General features: G+C 44.6%; 1 protein-coding gene across 1 annotated transcript in view; it reads right to left on the reverse strand.

Annotated features, from left to right (window-relative positions):
* LOC135197440 (kinesin-like protein KIF20B) overlaps positions 1-22,767 on the reverse strand; it is a 329,336-nt gene that overhangs the window by 296,879 nt on the left and 9,690 nt on the right. Inside the window, 3 exon segments of the mRNA XM_064224510.1 lie at positions 6,152-6,221; positions 6,370-6,584; positions 6,721-6,875. Coding sequence (XP_064080580.1) covers positions 6,152-6,221; positions 6,370-6,584; positions 6,721-6,875 — 440 coding nt within the window.

Raw genomic sequence — 22,767 nt, forward strand, 5'->3', positions numbered from 1 at the left:
GCTTTCAACTCCAGCACGTTTATATGGAGTTCTCTGTCCTTGCAACTCCATTTTGCTGACACCATCAACTCCACCATATGGGCTCCCCAGCCTTCTAGTGACGCATCCGAGAACAGCAAGAGGTCTGGGGAGGATTGTTGAAGGGGGACACCCACTGTCAGATTGTCGTCGTTCACCCACCACAGCAAGTCTTTCCTCACTTCTGCCGACAAGGGAATTTGCTCGTACGGGTGATCTACTGTTGGTGACCAAAACTCCTTCATCCTCCATTGTAGGGACCGAAGGTGTAGCCTTCCTTGTGGTACTAGCTTCTCCAGGGAGGTTAGGATTCCCAGCACCACCTGCCACTGTCTTGCTGGCTGTGTCTGTTTTCCCAGAAAGGCATTCACCACTTGTTTGCATTTCTCTACTCTTTGGTCTGTCGGGAATACTTTGGCTTGTGTTGTGTCTATCACCATTCCCAGATATTCCAAACGTTGACTTGGATCCAACTGCGACTTCTCCTGATTCACCACAATACCTAGGCTGTGGCAAAGCTGCAGGAGGGCCGCCCTGTCCCTGAGTAATTTCTCCCTGGACTTTGCTATCACCAGCCAATCGTCCAGATATCTTATTAGCCTGATCCCCTGAGCATGCGCCCACGCTGACACGAGGGTGAACACTCTTGTAAAAACTTGAGGAGACGTTGTCAATCCGAAGCACAGGACCTTGAATTCGAAAGCTTTCCCTGCAAGACTGAAGCGGAGAAATTTCCTTGAAGACTGATGGACTGGTATCTGAAAGTATGCGTCCTTTAGGTCGACTGTCAGCATAAAGTCTCCGATTCTGACTGCTTGTAGAACCGTTTTCGGAGTTTCCATCTTGAAACTGGTTTTCCTTATAAACAGATTCAGCGTTGACAGGTCTATTACTGTCCTCCACTCCCCGTTGGCTTTGGGTACCAGGAAAATCCTGCTGTAGAAGCCTTTTGCCGGACTGCATACTTGTTGCACAGCTCCTTTTTCCCTCATCTTCTTCACTTCGTCCTGCAGAATAGTGGCCTTCTGAGATTTGTGGGCATAAGTGACGTGGGGTAATGGTTGATCTGTCAGGGGTGAAGTTACCTCGAACGGGATCAAATACCCGATCCTGAGAACATCCACCACCCACTGCTCTGCCGCTAGTTCCTGCCACACCTTCCAGTGATTTGCCAGGCAACCCCCCACTGGTGTGGCCGAGTGATGGGAGGCGCCCATCCTATCTTCTTGAGCCTCTCCCTCTTCCCCTATTGCCCCTTCCTCTGTTGTTTCTATTGTGAAAGGGCCGATGAGTTATCCTCTTTGGGGAAGAGGGTCTTGTGACTCTATTAGGGATGCTATGTCTCACTGTCTTCTTTCGAGACATCTGCTGTTGTCTTCCCTCCAAAGGAGTAGTTTGACTGTTAGATGTTTTCCTAACTGCCTGTTGCACCAACCTATCATTAGTGTCCATCCTTCTTCTATCTATCGCCTCTTCCAGTATGACCTCTGGCAACAGCAGTTGCGATTCCAAGATATCCCCATTCCTCATTGCTAACAGGGAATCCAAATCCACATTGCGGCTTAGTCTAGCCAACGCTGCATCTCTCCTCATTAGCAGGATATTTGCCCAAACATTGGCACTTACGTTTGTCAGGTACACAATCGCCTTGGAACCTGACTGTAGTAATCTAATGAACAATGGTTCATCCACTACTTTCCTTGTTGCTTCCGAGGATGCAATCTTCGCCACTGCTGTTGACCAAAGGTCTAACCAAGAAGCAGCCTGAAAGACAGAAGAAGCTGTTGCTTCTAACGTAGCAGCCTCTTGGTACGTCATTGAAGGGCACTCCATTTTAACCTGATCCAAGGTTAATCCAGGCCTTAACCTTACAACATTAGGGTTCATTTGTCTAGACAGCAAAGGGACCTTTGGTGTCGTATAATATTTCCTTTGCTTTATCATTGGAGGGGGAATAAATTTAAATGATCTATTAGATCTTAAGGAATTATCCCTCCCAGCAATCTTTGCGTTTACGTGTTGCAAGACCGATTCCGCATGACTCGAACAAGGCAATTCATACGACACCTTGGTATCCCTCTTTAGTCCAAATGCCATGTCAATTCCAGGAGGAAGCATACTGGCCGGTGTTTCTGTCTTCTCCGAAAGGTTATTGAATTGACGAATCAAATCAATCACCTCTGCATACGAGGCCAGAAACTCTTGGTTTTCTCCTTCCTCCGGCTCTAGTGTACCATTCTCCGTCACAAGGGATGTTGTCTCGCCTCTATCTTCTGACAGACGCCCCGGAATTCCACGGCCGCCTGCCCCTACGGCCGCGGTCTCTTTGATCTTTGCTGGCCGCTGTTGGCTCGATCCCGGATAGTCAGCAGGGGTGGGGAACGAGAACGTCTCACTCTTTCTCTGCTCACGGATCTAGAGCGAGAATCTCGTCTAGATCTCCAAGATGAAGGCTCCCTTAAGACAGAGATAAGTTCGTCTCTATTAGTATTGGCATCGTTTTCGAGCGTCGGCGAGCCCGGCCTCGACCTTCTATCCAGACGGACACTGCCTTCCACGAACGTATCCGCCGAGGTTGCCAACTCTCTATTTTTCGTACTTTTAATAGGAGCCTTATCGTCCTTCGTACGTATTTTGAATGGCCTTACGGGCGAAACTGGGACCTGCATTCCATCCTCTGCTGCACCTTTCGCCGCCAACGTCGATTTTACCAGAGGTATCGCAGTTTTTGCGATCCGAACTGGCAACTCCCCGCCTCGGGCCGCTAGCCCGCCGGCCGTCACCTCTCTCGCTTGTTCGGATTCTTGCGAACGGCTTCGTCTGCCAACCCTGTGCTTAATAGCCACTGACTTTCCGACCTTCTTGCTGACTTGGAAATGACAGTCCTGGTCCGAAGATGAGGAAGAATTGATTCTTCTCCTCTTAGCCCGAGGATCTGCCAGGAACTCCCGAATCCTCCTCCAACGCTTGACTGGCGCTCGCCGTGACGTTATCGGACTTAGCGATGACGCCGAACTAGAGGAAGAAGACGAAGAAGGCGAATCACACTTTTTCTTTTTGTCTCTCTTATTCATTCTCTTCTCTATATCCTGTAATTTCTGTACTACAGTTTGCATTGACGGGTCAGAAGGCGTATTAGCGTCTGGGTGCAGCGAAAAAGGCCGAGAATCGGTCTGTGACGTCATCACGCCTGCCATCTCAGAGTGTGACGTATGTTGTGACGTCATCCCTCTCGTAGGGAGAGACTGAGAGGTTTCTGCTGGCAACCGCACGTTTGTTGCCAAACTACCTCCCACGTTCTGCATCGCTGTAAACACCGAGTGGGATGGTGAAGCCGCGGCATTAATTCCATAAATTGCAAGCCCGGGGGATGAGGAACATTCAGCGCTGCCGGACCCTGCTGGAACCGTGACTCATATAATGCGCAAGCAGACCATCCAAGGTTGGTACGCCTGGTAGGCCTAGCGCTGACCACATACCATCTAACCTATGCGCTTGAGTAGCAGGAGCCTGGAACAAAGATGGCGGATCTCCCCCTCTACTTGCTGGGAACAAAGGAGAGTGCACATTATTCATAAAATTACCCAAGGCCCCTCCTGACGTTTCCGATACAGAACCGCTAGGAGAAAACCGAAGGGTATGAGACAAATCAAAAGCAAGGTGGAGAAACATATGGAGCAGCCTGGTTTATTGCCGATACAAAAGAAGCCGGTAAGGTTTGGTCATCCAAAGATGGCGTCACCCCCTTCCTTTTGTATTGGCTTTTCCCATAGAACTTCTTCCACTGTTCCACCGACCAACCGCGACAAACAGAACACGGATTAGTAACCGTACATACGTTTTCCCTGCACCTACTACACGTTGGATGAGGATCCGTCGACACCGAAGTTAGGAACCTAGAACATGGAAAGCCACTGACTCCTGGGCATTTCCTTTGTCTCCTCTTCGAAACGGTAGACGATCCCGATGTTGAGGCAAAATTCTCCATCATACCACGTATACACTCTTACCACACACTGATCACACTTGGAGAAAGAAAAGGAATGAAAAATAAAAAATGAAATGGATAAAGAACGGGCAAACTGAAAAACCGGCTTTAAATCAGATAGACAGTAACACGTCTTATCTTAAAGGCGGTAGGAAAATTAACTGGTGGGTCACAGGTAGCCGTGGGCATTCTGGGTATACATGCCCCGTGACCTGGTATAGATGCCATTAGTCCCTGGATCTCACAAGTGTAATTTTAATTCTACCGGTTTCCAGCTTGGCGCTAGTAAATCCTAATGTTAAGACTGAAGGTTTGTTTCGTGTATGAACAAACATGATTTCATCATATATCTTCTGCATCATGCACATTGCATTTTCAATAGTCCAGATAACATGGGGCTAACCTTTTTTCCTACATAATCTTTAACCCTACCTTGTTAAAAAAAATAAAAGTAAAAAACATAAAACTAAGTTTTACTTACTGGGCAAATTCACTTTTGTTAAATTATACTAAGCTAGGCCTTCAAATAAAATTACCAAACTTATGGCTCATTTAACAATTCATGGCCATATCTTATAATTAAAACCACTTACTATTTCATGAGCACCCACCAAAATACTGGCATAAACAACATCAAGTTTGGCAATAAACAAATGAATCGAGAAACAGTCATTTTGCAATTTTGCAGGCTTCTAGTTTAATATATTAGTTTACCTTTGGATACCTGCTTTACATTTGTTTTACAGTAATTCCCAGAAATTGTGTGATTCGAATTGTGTAAATTCACAATAGCAAAAACTTTTAATTGGATCCAAACTAAATGTCACATGCAAGTTTTTCACAATCATCTAAACACACGTGAATCCTCGAAAAACCCTGCAAAATTAATTGTTTAATTTTTTATGTTATTTGTGAGTTTTTAAGCTTTACTTGTAAATTAAATAACATTGCATTATGAAAATAACAATTCTCCCTCTTTTTCTTTTGCAGAGATGAGACTTTTTATGGTACATGTATGTTGATTTTTATATGATGAATAAATTATTTACATAATTATAAGTACTATTAACTTTCAAATAATAATAATAACAATAATAATACAGGCAGTCCCTGGTTATCAGCCGCCTCTAGACCTTCTTCCTCCAACAAGTTCCTTCCAAGCCCTCTTTACTCCCTCCTCGTCATCCATCCTCAACACATGCCCATACCACCTCAATTGTGACTCTTATTACCTCTGTAATCATTACTAAGCCTGCCCTTCTTCATATTTCATAATTTTCCAATCTCTCAAGCAGAGATATTCCCATAATCTACTTCAGCATTCTCATCTCTGTTCTCTTAAGCTTTACTTCCTCTTTTCTTCTTAGAGCCCATGTTTCCCATCCATACATTAACACTGGTCTTATCACTGTGCTATAGATCTTGACTTTTAGCTTGATTGGGATTTCTTATCACATACTACTCAAGCTATCTCTCTCTCTACTTCCCCCATGCAGCGTTTATCCTACTGTCAACTTCAGCCTCACATCCTCCCTCTTGGCTTAAAGTAGATCCTAAGTATTTAAATTTTTCCACTTGTATTAATGTTCTGCCTCTATCTTCCCTACAGCTCACCAAAACCTTTGCTTTATTCACATTCACCTTCAACCCTTCTCTGTAGGTCTTCCTCACTTTCTGTAGTAATCACCAAATCATCAGTGTACAACGCCCACAGCTCTTCATTCCTGATCTTTTCAGTTAACACATTCATGACCAGCACAAACAAAAATGGGCTTAATGCTGACCCTTGGTGTAATCCAACACTACCTTCAAAGTTTTCTCTTTCCCCAACTGCTGCTATTACTTTTGTGCTCATTCTTTGATATATCATCTCAACAAGCCTAACCAACTTTTCTGGGACTTTCCTCCTCCTCAAATGCACAAACAAGAAGGCCTCGGTCTACTGTCCAATAACCCTATCATACTTAATGTACAAAAATTTTCAATCAATTTTACTAGACTTGGGTGAATCCATCAAGTAGCAAAATCTGCTATATTGAGGTGCCATGTACTATAGATTTTACAATTTGTTTCGAATATTACTACTCATCACAATTTTATTTCAGACAAATAAAAGCAAATGTCAGAACAATGTCTATGCTTTACCTGTACTAGTGTCTGTGGTTGATGGCAGAGTTTCATTCAAACTGGTGTCATTGGAAAACTTGGACAGGTTCTGAGGAAATATTTATAAAAGTTTATATATAATCACAAACTAAAATCTTTATAAAACATCACAATAATATAAAATGGCTATTAGTTTGTACACAATTTAATATGTAATATGCAATATATGAGACATTCAGACTCAGCTGGCAACTTACTGATAAGGATCCTGAGAATCTTGATGTATTTTCAGGACTAATCTTGAAAATATTTTGCTTTTTTTCTTCTTCCTTCTTGACATCTCTCTCTTCTAGCCGGCTAACACCACAAAAATATCGGGGTTTAAGGTCGTTCCTTGGGTAATGTTTATTTCCAATGAATCTAAAAAGAACATCTAACGTACGAGGCAAGACACCAGGATCTGAAGATGTCCCTGTAGAATAATAGATAAAATCAGAAACACATGTAATTTTTATGCAATTTTTTTTCAATAAAATTCTAAGAATGGCCCTAAAATCAAATGTGTGGCTTCCTTGTAAAAAAACACCATTTCAATTAAAAAACTTTACCTTGTACTGTGAAAGTTTTGCCAGAGTTTGTAGCACCATATGTAAAAAGCAAGAGGTTTTGGCCTTTTACAAAATCGTTCACCAAACCCAAGGTTGATTCCTCAAATAATTCCTTCTGAGAAGTTGATGGTCCATAGATGTGGGTAAATGAAAACCTGAAAATATATATAAAAATTTAAAAAGGAAACAGAAAACACATAGATGGGTCCCAAAGAAAGTTCATATAGCAAAACAAAACTATTAAAAAAATACGGGGCATGCAATAGAGGTCTTAACACCTAGTTGCAAAACATTCATAAAAAAAAAAAAACATCAATAAAATGATATTGTTACTCTACAATAAAGTTTCATACATACTTACCTGGCAGATACATACTTAGCTATAGACTCCGTCGTCCCCGATAGAAATTCGAATTTCGCGGCACACGCTACAGGTAGGTGGGCCAGGTGATCTACCGTCCCGCCGCTGGGTGGCAGGAATAGGAACCATTACCTTCTAGAACCAGATTTTCTCTTCCACCTGTCTCCTGAGGGGAGGCTGGGTGGGCCATTCAATCGTATATATCTGCCAGGTAAGTATGTATGAAACTTTATTGTACAATAACAATATCATTTTCATACATTCAACTTCCCTGTCAGATATATACTTAGCTGATTGGCACCTTTGGCAGAGGGTAAGAGACAGCTAATTACTGATTAGACAGGTAAACAACATACGTTGTAGGTAATAAATAAATAAAACCTTGGTTCCTATGTGTTTAGATGAAGGGTCAACTTCCTAGCTATTGCTAGTAGTCTGCTTCGTCTCAAGAGCCTCAGCGAGGATGTGACCTATGGCTAAGAGTTCTTGTAGATCTGTCAATGGGGTCTTATCCACTTACTCGACAGAATCTAATGGTCATTTGTCAATGGGGTCTTATCCACTTACATGACAATACACCTATGCCTAGGGGCATAATTAAGGAGCACAACACCGATCCCGATCACCTGATCCTAACACGAGGGTTTGTGCTTAGTTTGAAAAGAACTATCCCCAAACTCCTTTCAAACAAACCAAAGAAAAAACACTATGTTAACATAAAAATTAACTCACTTAGTTAAGGATCAGTGTTGGCTCCCTATCCCAGCAACGTATCCGTAGACACGTAAAACCAAGAGAGAAGGATCTCTCGTAGGTCAACTTGACCTCCTTCGTGCAAAGGGAAGTCAACACAGAGTTGCATCTCCAGTAAGTTACAGCTAATATGTCCTTCACGACATATTGTTATGGAACGAACAAGAATTCATAAAAGCTCGCACTTCAAGCGCTTTTAATTCTCAGCTGTTTGAAGGAATCATCAAGTTATTCATGAAGTGCTTTAGCGATCACACTTATTTCAAAGAAGACCAGGGCTTCCTTTGAAATGGATCTTTTCTGGATGAAGCCTAGAGCCTGGCTTGCGCCTGGGTGGTGCCTCGCGCCTGGCTGGGGCCTCGCGCCTGGCTGGCTCCTCCCCACTTGCCGGAGTTTCGAGCTTGGTAGAGTCCCGAGGATGTCTGGCGATGTCCACATCGGACACTCTTATCTGCCCGATTTGTTCGCCTCTAGCACATCTGTGCCAGGTTGTAGGCCAGCTCTTTCTCCTCAGACAATGACAGTGTTCTTGGGATTGTTTGCCTCTGGCGTTTTTTACGCCTGTTTTGGCATATGGCACCTGGTTGGCGCTACATTGTCCAAAAGTCCTGAGCATCCACAATAGTTTATCAGGAGACTGGAGAAGAGTGGAAGAAGTTCTTCCACTTTGAGCTTTGGCCTCTCCAGCAAGGGGAGGTGATTGTAGTCAGCTACATCCAGTAGACGATAGGATATCTAACCGTACGAGAGATAAGAGTCTTCCTCCGAGGAGGGTCCTTCTTGAATACTTCCGTTGGTCACGAGATCTCTTCTTACATGTTGAAGGGGTTTCTCGTTGCAGAATCTTCCCTATCCTTACCCAAAGTAAGGGAAGAAGCCTGGATGTCGAAGGAGACTCCGAGCTGAAATTGGGAGTACTCCTGATTTCTAGCTCTTTATTGTATCCCTCTGAACACCTTCTGGGAAGCATTTCGAGCCGTCATCGCATTCCAAAGACTCTATAGGCAAACGTTTGAACCATTGTACTGTAGATGAAAACGTAAGTACCCTGCCTGGACAACGAAACCTCTATCTGAAAACATTGAATCAGGAATAGGGGGTTTTAGTTCTTTTGCCAGACATACTATGCTGGCAAGAACCCATTGCCTAATCTCCATAGAATCTGATGCGAGATTCCAATGCTAAAAAAATTCACTTGTCTTCTTGATCGTTTAGGACCAAGAGAAACAAAGAATTCCCTCATAAAAATTTCTCAAAGAAGTTTCATGAGAAGCAGTTCCATCTTGTCAGAACACGGAATCTGTGGCCACAAAAAAGATCCCATTAGAAGTACATGATATCCTACTCTTGTCATATTGAGGTATCGTATAAGATCCCGAAGATCTTAATCCTCTGCTATCTCAAATTCCCTTTATAGACAGAGTATAGCCTTTTACTGCGTTCTTTGATAGCAGATATATACAAAGGTGATTCTTCCCTCTGAAAGGGAAGAAAAAACCGCTATGTGGTTCACAGAGGTATCGGAAGAGGACAGTTTCCTCATTCCCTCTAGCACGATCTGCAGCAATTCTATATTTTGTCCATGACTATTGTCATTTACCTTGAAAAATCCTCTCATTCATGTCCACTTCTGGTCAGTCTGCACGCAGACAGACTCAGAGTGGAGAGGTTGTTAAGGTCCATTTATAATAGATGCTGATAGAATATTCAGACTGTCTTGGAAATGACTTCCAAAACATGCTGTGAGAAGAACGTGACCTCTGTGAATCCAACCTCTCTAAGGCCAAAATGAGGCATAAAGTATTATCCTCTCTTTCTTTGATGCCCTTTATCTTAAATTCTGTAAAGAATTTATATTTTGGGGAAAAAAGACTAAAGTTTATTCCCCTTTCTACAAAATAAAGATGGCGTATATTGCTACCTCTCTTGGTTCGAGGAAAAGGAAGCAGTCTACAGGAAACCTGTTCGTCTTCTACCTTGCTAAGAGATCTATGAAGAAGACTTTTCGCAGGTTCTCACAACTCTTTGCAATAAATGTTAGACATACGTTAACAGTTATTATCGTCGATCGAGAAGGTTCTCACGGACATGCAAAATCTTTCATCGAACCTCTTAAGGATCGTTACATTCCCTGTCTGTTTTCCAAATAGGTTCTCTTTGTTAACGCGAACAGGAGCGAAAAAAGAGATTCTCAATGCTCTTTGCGATATGAGAGAGTCGTGGAATTGGCCTAAGTGATTAAATGGGTAACGAAATCAGGAACGAATCTTGCCGTTACCGAGCGTGCTGTCTGAGAGGCTACTGGACTCTTAGGTTAATAACTCGCTAAAACGAGAAAATATCTTGGATGGTGCTCTTGGCTCATTGCGCCAGGCTGGGGCTTTCTTCTAATTCTCTTTATGTTATGTGCCAGATCATCTGTGCCTTTATGGTACCCGACATCCTTTCACATGTTAATTCCGTTCTTAGTAGGAAAAAACTCTTATATACGTAGTATAGTCCATTCAGGGAAACCATTTCTGCCACGAAGAGGATGTTTCCCATCCCACTCATCCATCTTCTCTTGAGCAATATCCGATTCTAAAAAGGTTGTGTGCGTTTCTCGAAAGACTTGACCATACCGTAGTCTTAAAGTGAATTCTCTACTACATCCATCTTCTCACTAAGCATGTATTCTAATAAGCCATGCTTTCGTAAGCATGAGAGCATTATATAATATAATGTTCTGCTGCATTAGAATCCTTTAATAATGTTACCTACGGTAAACAGCATTGAAAGGTTATAATATCTTTCTTATTGAAAGCTTCTTAGCAAAAGGCAGACAATATTTTATTAATGTTAGCTTAACTATCCCCTCCATTTGAGACTAAGTCCATGATTGTAGGGGGAATATACGGTTAACCATTTGATCCCGTTGGAGAGAGAGAGAGATGTAACCGAATGCTCATGACCGAGAACTGGATGGTACTGTATTGGCCTTACAATGACAGCCCGGCCGTCTCGTTCGCTGCCTGGCTGCATTCATCCTGAGTTGCCAGTTACTTCATTCAATGAAGGAATATAATAAAATTATTCTCGAGCTAAGGAAGCTCTCAATAATGCAAATTAGCCAAAACAACCTTTGTAAATACCGAAGTGAGTAGGTATTGTCGTAACAACCTTTTAAGCGAAGTCCTTACCAGGAAAATCCTGTAAGGATATAGATAATTCTGTAGCGAACCACAAAGGCAACTATGGTATGCTTATATGACTTGTCATTCAGTAGTCGTATACACCAAGTCTTCTTACTACATTCTTTCCTCTCCGATGCAGAGAGAGAATGGAAATCTTGCCCTCTTCGTTCTTTTCGTCAATAAACACGAATTAGTATTAGTCGAAAGAGATCGCAATGAAAACCCTAGGATCGAAGAGAATCCCTCAAATTTTTATTCTCTTAGATATAAGGCCGTATTCTACGCCCCTATTATCTGGAAGAGCCTCTAATCAATGAATGAGAGCTCGTACGAATCTTGTTCAATTTGCAAACGATTGCCACTCTTTCTGTAAATGGTTGGTTGCATTATTTTAGAAAGGGGAAGATTTTAATATCGTCTTATTAGTAATGAACTAATTTTTTCAATAAAAAAGGTCGCTAAGGTCTTATAAACTGAGAGACCTGCTCCCTTATTGGCTTCCAATTCTGATCTATCTTCCATTTCCTGTCCATCAAGTTGGGAGAAGAATGAGCAACCGGAGGAGAGCGCCTCCTTTCGTAAGGTGAAGAGCTTTTAGCAGTACCGATTCTAACCTGACAAGGGCTACGGCTGCCTGTGCGACATCTTGAGTCCCCCCGCCAGGAAAAAAGCCAATCTTGCTCTTGCCTTTACTTGCATTAAGACTATCCTGAGAAGGGCGACGGCCGCCTGTGCAACAACTCCCGTCCTTATCAGGAGAAGGCCTCGAATGTCTTTCACCTTTCGCTGAATCAGGCTCTAACTCCATATCCGATGAAGATCCTGGTTTATAGCTTCAGGCACTTTGCGCCTCATCTCAGGCACTTCAGGCGCTTTGCGCCTCATCTCAGGGGCTTCAGGCGCTTTGCGCCTCATTTCAGGCGCCCTTCAGGAGCTTTGCGCCTCGTTTCAGGCGCCTCAGGCGCTTTGCGTCTCGTTTCAGGCGCTTTGTGCCTCATTTCAGCCGCCTCTTTAGAATCCTCTCGCCTTGTCGGCGATTTGCGCCTGGCCGCCTCGTCCGAGCTGTCAGACTTCTATCGGACGGGATTTCTTAACGGGAAGGAAGCAATCCTTTCTCCTGGGAGGATCCTTCTTCAAAACTTCTATTAACGAAGATGTCTACTGTTGCCTTTCTCCTAGGATCTTCGTAGCGTCGTCTTCTTTCTCCGTATCCGATCTAGGGGAAGGAGGATTTAATGAATAAATGTCTTTCTTCCTCTTCTCAGGTGGATAGTCGAATCCCAAGCTGGCGATTTCCACGATCTTTTAGAAGGTCTCGACAGCTTGTCAGAACTCCACCCTATTTTCCTTTCGATGAAGACTTGGATGACGAAAAAACACTGTTTTAGGATGCCTTTCCAACGGCTATCCTTGGCAGTCTGGGATGCTACTACAGATCCTGCTGAGGGGACGCCCGACCGGTGGGGATTCTCTGAAACCTCCTTAAGGCTTTCGACATTCCTTCTCCTCTGGGCTTGTGAGCTTGGAAGAGGTCTAGGCCTGAGAGCGAGACAGAGCCGAGGACGCCTTTCCAATGGCGAACTTGGCAGTCTGGGACGTTCTACAGAGTCTGCCGAGGGGACGCCTGATCGGTGGGGATTCTCTGAAACCTCCGTGCGGCTTTCGACATTCCTTCTCCTCTGGGCTTGTGAGTTTGGAAGAGGTCTAGACCTGGGACCGAGACAGAGCCGATCAGACGCACCCTCCACTTCAATGGGGAACACTATATTCACTTCTTACCTTTTAAGAGCTCGCATTTTGAGCTACATCCATTATCTTCAAATTTGCATATATAAATTTGTAGTTTCTGTGGAGTAAGAAGGTGATGAGGATGCAACAACTACTAGTACTGCTAATACTCTAACTGCTCGTTAGCACAAACGCTATTAAAGCTTCTAAAGTAAGCGTATCTAGTTATATGCTTTTCTGACTTCCTAAAGTAGGAAATTAGAGTTTAATATTTCCTCAATAAAGTTGTAACCTTTATTACAATTACATGTAATAATGAATAAATATTAATAATTCCCTTTATTGCAAACTATGTGAGTGTCTACCGATAATTTCGGTAGTTTCACTTAATATTTTCTTCGAAATTTCGAAGTGAAATTCATTAAAAAAGCGTATGCCGAACCAAAGACCCAGTACTTCCCTGCAAAAGACAGCCCAGAAGATCGATGGCGGTGAAACACGAAAATCACGTCAGGAGGAACCGCAAACGTATGTTTACATTCTAACCGAAAGAGAAAATCTGGTTCTAGAAGGTAATGGTTCCTATTCCTGCCACCCAGCGGCGGGATGGTAAGATCGACCTGGACCCCACCATAACCGTTTAGCGTGGTGCCTCGCGAAATTTGAATTTCTATCGGGGACGACGGAGTCTATAGCTAAGTATATATCTGACAGGGAAGTTGAATGTATGAAAACTATAACACTTTAAACCAAAATATCCAAGATGTAAAATCACTTATAGTATTTGCAACTACGAATGGGTTAAAGCAATAAAATATTTACTTATGGTTATTACTGAAACTTACATACTCAAGGAAAAATAATCCTGAAAATTCCCACTCCATGCCACCACAATGACCTATCTGTTGCTAAAAATAATCAATGAAGGCCTATTATTACAGACAATGTGCCTAGTGTAAAGCACTCCAGACTTTGCTAAAAGTTCTTTGCAGTGTCCTTTTGGTCTATTGCAGCATTCCCTCTAGTTCCATCTAGTCTCTTCCTACCTAGATGTTAAAAAGTCACCTGTTCCCTTTGGTTTCTTCTTACCCTGTCTGTGAGAGGTGCTTTGGGTCTTTGTCAGTCTCATCCTCCCTAACTGTCTAGCATCTTCTATTCCCTTTGGTCTCTTACCAACTATAAAAAAAAATGGTATTGTTATGATACAATAAAGTTTTATGCATACTTACCTGGCAGGTATATATATAGCTTATCCTCTTGACGCACTGGCAGAATTTCAAAACTCGCGGCAACCGCTAGTACACTGGTAGTTCAGGTGATGGCCACCCCGCTCCCGTGGCGCTGGTACTTGGAACTATTCCCGTTTTCCTCAGATTTTCTCTGAACCCTGTCTCCTGAGGGGAGGAGGGTGGGAATTTAATTATATATACCTGCCAGGTAAGTATGCATAAAACTTTATTGTATCATAACAATACCATTTTTATGCATGACACTTACCTGGCAGGTATATATATAGCTGATTGACACATTTGGAGGTGGGTCATAGACAGCAACATCGTCATAATTCAAAAATTAACTAAATTTTTAGAACTATGTATTATGTTCCTTACCTGCTAGGTAGCTGACTTCGTAGGTCCAGCCTCTTAGCCTGCTAAACCTTAGTAGCTCTCAACTAGGACGTGACCTGTTTGTTGAGAAAGCTAACAATAAGGGCCTGACAACTGGACGTGACCAATTTGTTGACAGAGAACCCTAGCCCTCATTTACCACGGGCATTCATGCTAGGAAAGTTAGTCACCTGAACCACACACACATATAATAAACACTAACCAACAGACTGAGCTGGTCTTAACCTTCTCAGACAACCATAAAAACACTATAACCTAATTAATATAAAAACCTAGCATGTTATTAGGTTATGGGGTGGAAACTCCTTTGCCCAGTACTGTACCTGAGGATACATACGGGCCTAACGTTTGACAATTATCAAAAGTTGTCTTCACGTCTCTAAGGTAATGAGAGGCAAACACAGAGTTTGTCCTCCAATACGTTGAATCTATAATGTCCTTGAGGGCTAAATTTTTCCTGAATGCTAAGGACGTAGCTACTGCTCTCACCTCATGAGCTTTAACTTTAATTATACCGAAGCATTCCTCCTGACAAAGCAAATGAGCATCTTTAATGACTTCTCTTACAAAGAAAGCCATTGCGTTTTTAGACATAGGTCTAGTAGGATCTTTAACGGAGCACCACAGAGAACATGAAGTTCCCCTAATGCTTCTTGTTCTTTCTACGTAAAACCGTAAGGCTCTTACTGGGCAAAGAACCCTTTCTTGTTCTTGACCTACCAGATCAGCCAGTTCTTCAATCTCAAATGATCTTGGCCATGGATGTGAAGGATTCTCATTCTTTGCTAAGAACTCCTGTTGAAAAGAACAAACTGCTTTGTTGTGCTTCCATCCTATTTGCTTGTCAATAGCTTGCAGCTCGCTAATCCTTTTAGCTGTAGCTAAGGCTACTAAGAAGATAGTTTTCTTCGTTAGCTCTCGCAAAGGCGCACTGCCCATAGGTTCGAACTTATCCGTCTCCAAGGAATTTGAGAACGACATCCAAATTCCAAGAAGGGGTTCTGCACCGTCGATCCTTCTTTGTATCAAACGATCTGAGGAGATCTCTTAAGAATCTGCGGTCATTTGGACAGGTTTAAACCTCTGTTTGTCTAAAAACACTGCAGACAACATACACTTATAGCCTCTAATCGTCTGATTAGCCAAACCTAGTTCTTCTTCAGGTCTAGCAGGAAATCTGCAATCTGTGTCACAGAGGTACTGGATGAAGAAATCTTCCGATTCTTACACCATTTACGGAAGTTCTCCCACTTCGACTGGTACACTTTGATAGTCGATGGCCTTCGTGCTCTTGCAACTGCCTTCGCTGCTTCTCTAGAAAACCCCCTCGCTCTGACAAGTCTTTCGATAGTCTGAACGCAGTCAGACCCAGAGCGAGGTGTCTTGGGAACCTGTCGAAGTGGGGTTGTTTGAGAAGATCTACTCTCGTGGTAGACTTCTCGGAGAATCTACTGTCCATTCCAGTACCTCTGTGAACCACGTTTGGGCCGGCCAGTATGGGGCTATCAGGGTCAGCCTTGTTCCTCGACTTTCCCTGAATTTTTTCATTACCTTTCCTAAAATCTTGAACGGGGGAAAAGCGTACGCATCTAGACCCGTCCAATCTAGTAGGAAGGCATCGACTGCGACTGCAAGAGGGTCCGGGATTGGAGAACAATAGTTCGGTAACCTCTTCGTCGCTGCGGTAGCGAAAAGATCCACTACTGGAGTGCCCCAGAGCTTCCACAGTCTCTGGCATACTTGAAGATGCAACATCCACTCCGTGGAAAGCACTTGTCCGTCCCTGCTCAACAGATCCGCCCTGAGTTCTTCTTCTCTCCCTGAATGAACCTGGTGAGCAGGGTGACGTTTTCTCTCTGCGACCAAAGAAGAATCTCCTTCGCCAGGTTGCAAAGGGACAACGAGTGGGTTCCTCCTTGTTTCCGTATATATGCCAGAGCTGTGGTATTGTCCGCGTTGATCTGCACCACTTTGCCGCTGATCCACGGTCTGAACGCTTTCATAGCCAAGAAGATCGCCATCAGTTTCCTTCCTGTTTATGTTGCCATGCCTTTTCTTCTTCGCTCCAAAGGCCTGACTCCTCCCGAGGGCCCAGCGTCGCTCCCCAGCCTGCGTCTGACGCGTCGGAAAATAATATCCGGTCTGGGTTCCTCTGCTGGAGTGACGTACCCTCTGACAACCTCTCCGGAACTAGCCACCACTTTAGTTCCTCCTTTATCTTCGAAGGAATTGGAAACCGGAAGGAATCTGGTTGCGATCTTCTTGGCCAGACTTCGTTCAGAAAGAACTGTAAGGGCCTCATGTGAAGTCTCCCTAGTGAAATGAACCGCTCTAACGAAGAGAGTGTCCCAGCAGGCTCATCCACTCTCTCGCTGAGCATTGGTCTTTCATTAGGAATTCTTGCACTTTCCGTATACACATGGTCTGCCTTTCGGGTGACGGAAAAGCCCGAAAAGTCACTGAGGATATCAGAATCCCCAAATAAACTAGTTCCTGAGAGGGGATCAATCGTGACTTTTCCAGGTTCACCATCAGACCCAGTTGCTGAGTTAATTCCAATGTTACGTCCGTGTCCTCCAGACATTGCTGTTTTGATTGTGCTCTTATGAGCCAATCGTCGAGGTAGAGAGAGACTCTGACTCCTGCCAAATGAAGCCACTTCGCCACATTCGACATCATTCTTGTAAAAATTTGAGGCGCCGTGCACAGCCCGAAACACAGGGCTTTGAATTGATAAATCCTTCCCTGGATCACGAATCTCAAATATTTCCTGGACCTTGGATGAATTGGAATATGGAAGTACGCATCCTGAAGGTCCAGTGTTACCATCCAGTCCCCTGGTCGTACCGCTGCCAGTACTGAATCGTTCGTCTCCATCGTAAACTTGGTCTTTTCTACGAACAAGTTTAGCTGGCTTACGTCCAGTACCGGCCTCCAACTTCCTGATGATTTCGGTACTAGAAACAGACGGTTGTAAAACCCACCCCTGGGGATTCGTGATCCAGAACCGGTTCTATTGCCCCCTTTTCTATCATGGTGATGACCTGATGCCAAAGAGCCTCTCTCTTCTCTAAATCGATGTAATGAGCCCCTAGGGCTCTCGGAGCTGTAGCGAGAGGTGGTTTCTTGAGAAAGGGAATCTTGTACCCTTCCTTCGCTACCTTTACGGACCAAGGATCCGCTCCTTTGCTTTGCCAGACTTCCCAGAAGTCTAAAAGTCTGGCCCCCACACAAGTCTGGAGGACTTCTGACTCATTGTTTGGTTGAAGTTTTGGCCCCTCTTTTGGTTGGAACTCTTTTCCCTCTGAATGCTGGTCGAGCGAAAGTCCTACCCCGAAAGGGCTGCTGTGCTGTCTTCGTATCCTTCGTAGTCTTATTCATGACCTTAGAAGGTAAATACTTCCTTACCGATGACGTAAGAAAGATCTTGAGTCGCCTTCTGAGTGAGGGAGAGATATGTCCTTAATGATCTCTTGCGGGAAGAGCTGTCCTGACAGAGGAGAGAACATCAACTCCGACTTTTGCGCGTTCGACACTCCTTTAGCAGCGAACGAGCATAAGAGATGTCTTTTCTTCAGGACGCCTGCTGTAAAAATTGAAGCCAATTCATTAGCTCCATCTCTCAAGGCTTTATCCATACAGGACATAATACTTCTCGACAACTCGGATACTGACGACTCTTCCATCTCCGAAGTTCGAGCCAGGGCCCCCAACGACCAGTCAAGAAAATTAAACACCTCAAAGGTCCTAAAGATACCTTTGAGTAAATGGTCGAACTCCGACGAAGTCCACCACACTTTGGCTGAATGCAAAGCATGTCTACGGGAGCTATCCACTATGTTGGAAAAGTCTCCCTGGGAGGAGGCAGGCACTCCCAGGCCAAGACTTTCCCCCGTAGCATACCAAACCAACCAGACTTCGAAGCCAACTTGGCCGGAGGAAATACAAAAGAAGTCTTCCCCGACTCTTTCTTCTCCTTCAACCACTCATTTACGCGTTGAAGGGCTTTCTTGGCCGAAATGGACAAAGTCATTTTCAAAAACGACGATTTCTTGGCTGTCTTCGTCTTCGAAAATTGCGACAAAGGCGATGGCGGGCCTGAAGGTTGAAAATCTCCTTCAAACAAAGAAAGAAGGCACTCTGTTAGCCTCCTGTAGTCCGAAGAAGGAGCTTCCGTCTTGTCCTCTTCCGCACTCTCCGCAAATTCTTCCTTCCTCCTGCGAAGAAATATCTTGAAAACCAAGATCCTGCTGACTCTCCAATTCAGAGTCCTTATGCAGCTCCTGTTTAGAAAGCGAATGCGGCACTGACTCCCTATAAAACTCCTCTCTTCCTTGTCGAGACAATGTTTTGACTTGCTGCCGCCTGCGTCCTGCGTCCTCCTGAACGTATGCGTCCACCATGCGTCCATCACTTCTCCTCTTGCGTCCTGCGTCCTGTACTTCGTCCTTCTTAAGGGACGCACTGCGTCCTGGATCGCGTTGTACGTCCTGCGTCCTCTTGGAGGACTTAACCGGGAGAGACGAGTCCTTACGTCTAACCGAAGGTTGTTCGGGCTTCTCCCATGATTGAACAATCACTGCCAATCTCTGCTGCATGTCCCGCAGCACCTCCTTCGTTTCCGCCTCCTTACGAGACTCCTGATGATGAGGAGATCGAGGACGCACCGGGCTAACACGAAGAGGCGAGCGAACTTCCAACTGACGTGAAATCCTCTTCCTTTTGATAGGGATCATCTCTTCATCCTCCGATGAAAAAATCTCAGGGCTACTCCACCCTTCTGGTCGAAAGCCCTTTCCTCCTGTGAAGAGGACGGAAAGTATGACCTCTTGAGAGGACGCGATACTTCCGCGAACCGCCTACTCCTTCCCGAGGCTGAACTATCCGAAGAATAACGGCACTTCCCAGTATCGCCTTTTCTATGGCGTACTGCAGCAGCCTGGGACTTATCAACAGGACTGCCTGAAGGGACGACTGATCGCAAGTCAACCCCTCTCGCCTCCCTTCGACTGTCGACATGCCTTCTCCCTTGGGTCTGGGAGCTTGACAGAGGTCTCGGTCTAGGAGCACGAGAGAGACGATCAGGCGCCCCTCCACAACACTGTCACCAAACACTTCCACTTTGTCTGTTAATCGTTTAATTTGGTCTCCCATGGACGCAAGGGCAGCGAACACTTTCACTATTTTGTGGATCAGTAGTATCCTCAGATACAGCAACTGGAGCAGGAGAAACCTGGGGGGAAGGTGCTACATCTACATGTGAATGAGCTGGAGAAGACACATGCAAAGATTCATCCAAAGGTTTACTCGAAGATCCCGATCTTTCACTCCTAGATACAGATCTTCTAACCCGATCTTTTTCTAATCTCTCCACATACTTCATAAGAGCCTTCCACTCTTTCTCATTCAGACACTGACATTCATTGCACCTATTGTCCCACGTACATACAAACTCCCGACACTTCTTACAAATAGTATGTGGATCTACCGATGATTTCGGCAGTCTCACCTTACACCCTTCTTTCACACAAACTCTAAACATACTTCCTGAATCAGACATACTAAACAAGGTCCAAACAAAATGCGATTGCCACTCTAACTTCGTGAATACGATACCAATATCCAAAAGTCAGATAACGAGCAGGAAATTCTAACAGAGAACCAACAACTATGTTGCCGGTTCGGCTGGCAGAGAAAATCTGAGGAAAACGGGAATAGTTCCAAGTACCAGCGCCACGGGAGCGGGGTGGCCATCACCTGAACTACCAGTGTACTAGCGGTTGCCGCGAGTTTTGAAATTCTGCCAGTGCGTCAAGAGGATAAGCTATATATATACCTGCCAGGTAAGTGTCATGCATAAAATTTCATGTTTCCTTTGACCTTCTTTAATATAAATGTCAAACATCTTCTATACCCTTAGGTCTCTTTTACAGTGTCATGAGTGACGTGTTTCCACTGGTCTCAGAATCTGGCTGCCAGCATTCTGTTCCCAGTGGTCTGTCTCTCTTGAGTAGTTGGAAGTCGAGTGCCCTTTTAGGTCTCTTCTCCCCCCACTGTCAAAAGTCCTGCAATGTGTTCTTTTTTGGTGTCTTCCTACTTAGCTGTGAAAAGTTGTTTTCTTTTGGTTTTTAATCAGATAAATTGAGCTAAAAATTCAGCATCATAATATGCTTAGTTTATTAGAAATATCCTCATCTCAACACTAAGAACAACTTTAGCTTGCTGATGTGTTGCATGAAGTTTGAGTCCTCAAATAATGTAAGACTTCCCCCAGTGACACCTAAAATATCAACTCAAGGATTTTTTTGCTCATGGTAAAATAAAAACACTTAATCTATGGGTTCCAAGCAGCAGCTCAAGCAATCCTGACTTGAAAATATTTCAGCATAAAATATGACCATTTTTCAAAGTAAATTGTATTTTTCCTAACTATACAAACCTGAGGTCCTTTACATTACAGAATTACTTTCGGCAAAGCTGGAAAACAGTAATTGAACTATTGGACACAGTGGTTAGGCAGTAACTACCATCAGGTAGGTGGGAATACCCACCTGCCCAAATGTCAACATTCCAGTTTGCCTTTTGCCCCCAGGTTTCAGATTGAGGGGTGGCATGACACAGGCATCAGGGTAATGTACAGGACCTCAGGTTTGTACAGTTAGGAAAAATATAATTTACTTTAAAACATTTTCATTTGTTCCTACATGATATACAAACAATATGATATTGTTATGATACAATACATAGCTATTACTCCGTCGTCCCGACAGAAATTCGAATTTCGCGGCACACGCGGCAGGTAGGTCAGGTGATCTACCCCCCCGCCGCTGGGTAGCGGAAATAGGAACCATACCCGTTTTCTAATTCATATTTTTTTTCTTCCAGCTGTCTCCTGAGGGGAGGCTGGGTGGGCCATTTAATTGTATATATCTGCCAGGTAAGTATGTATAAAACTTTATTGTATCATAACAATATCATTTTATACATTCAACTTACCTGTCAGATATATACATAGCTGATTCACACCATTGGTGGAGGGTAAAAGACAGCTATTACTGAATAGACAGGTAAACAACATACGTTGTAGGTAATAAATAAATAAAACCTTGGTTCCTATGTGTTTAGACGAAGGGTCGACTTCCTAGCTATTGCTAGAAGTCTGCTTCGTCTCAAGAGCCTCAGCGAGGATGTGACCTATGGCTAAGAGTTCTTGTAGATCTGTCAATGGGGTCTCATCCACTTACATGACAATACACCAATGCCTATTGGCATAATTTAAGGAGCACAACACCGATCCCGATCACCTGATCCTAACACGAGGGTTTGTGCTTAATTTGAAAAGAGCTATCCCCAAACTCATTTCAAATAACCCCAGAAAATAATACACTTATGTTAAAAATAAAAAAATTTTAATTGACTAGTTAAGGATCAGTGTCGGCTCCCTATCCCAGCAACGCATCCGTGAACACGTAAAACAAAGAGAGAAGGATCTCTCATAGGCCCACTTGATCTCCTTCGTGCAAAGAGAAGTCAACACAGAGTTGCATCTCTCGTTATTACAGCTAATATGTCTCTCACGACATATTGTTATGGAAAGAACAAGAATTGTTAAAAGCTCGCACTTCAAGCGCTTTTAATTCTTAGCTGTCTGAAGGAATCATCAAGTTACTCAAGAAGTGCTTTAGAGATTCCACTGTTCCAAAGAAGACCAGGGCTTTCTTTGAAATAGATCTCTTCTGGATGAAGCCCAGAGCCTGGCTTGCGCCTAGCTGGCGCTTCGCCCCTGGCTGGCGCCTCGCACCTGCCTGGCGTCTCGCGCCTGGCTGGCGCTTCGCTTGCCTGGCGCCTCGCGCCTGGCTGGTGCTTCGCGCCTGCCTGGCGCCTAGCGCCTGGCTGGTGCCTAGCGCCTGGCTGGTGCCTCGCGCCAGCCTGGCGCCTCACGCCTGCCTGGCACCTCGCCCCTGGCTTACGCCTCGCGCCTGGCTGGCGCCTCACTCGCGCCTGGCTGGCGTCTCACTCGCGCCTGGCTGGCGCCTCGCGTCTGGCTGGCGCCTCGCGCCTGGCTGGCGCTTCGCTTGCCTGGCGCCTGGCGCCTGGCTGGTGCTTCGCGCCTGCCTGGCGCCTAGCGCCTGGCTGGTGCCTCGCGCCAGCCAGGCGGCCGTCACGGCCTGCCTGGTCACCTCGCCCCTGGCTTACCGCCCTCGCCGCCTGGCTGGCGCCTCACTCGCGCCTGGCTGGCTGGCGCTTCGCTTACCTGGTGCCTCGCGCCTGGCTGACTTCTCCCCACTTGCTGGAGATTCAAGCTTGTTAAGAGTCTCGATGAAAACTGGCGATGTCCACCTCGGACACTTTATTTGCCTGATTTATTCGCCTCTAGCGCATCTGCGCCAGATTGGAGGCCTAC

Source organism: Macrobrachium nipponense, chromosome 21, assembly GCF_015104395.2.
Source record: "Macrobrachium nipponense isolate FS-2020 chromosome 21, ASM1510439v2, whole genome shotgun sequence".
Classification (NCBI taxonomy): domain Eukaryota; kingdom Metazoa; phylum Arthropoda; class Malacostraca; order Decapoda; family Palaemonidae; genus Macrobrachium; species Macrobrachium nipponense.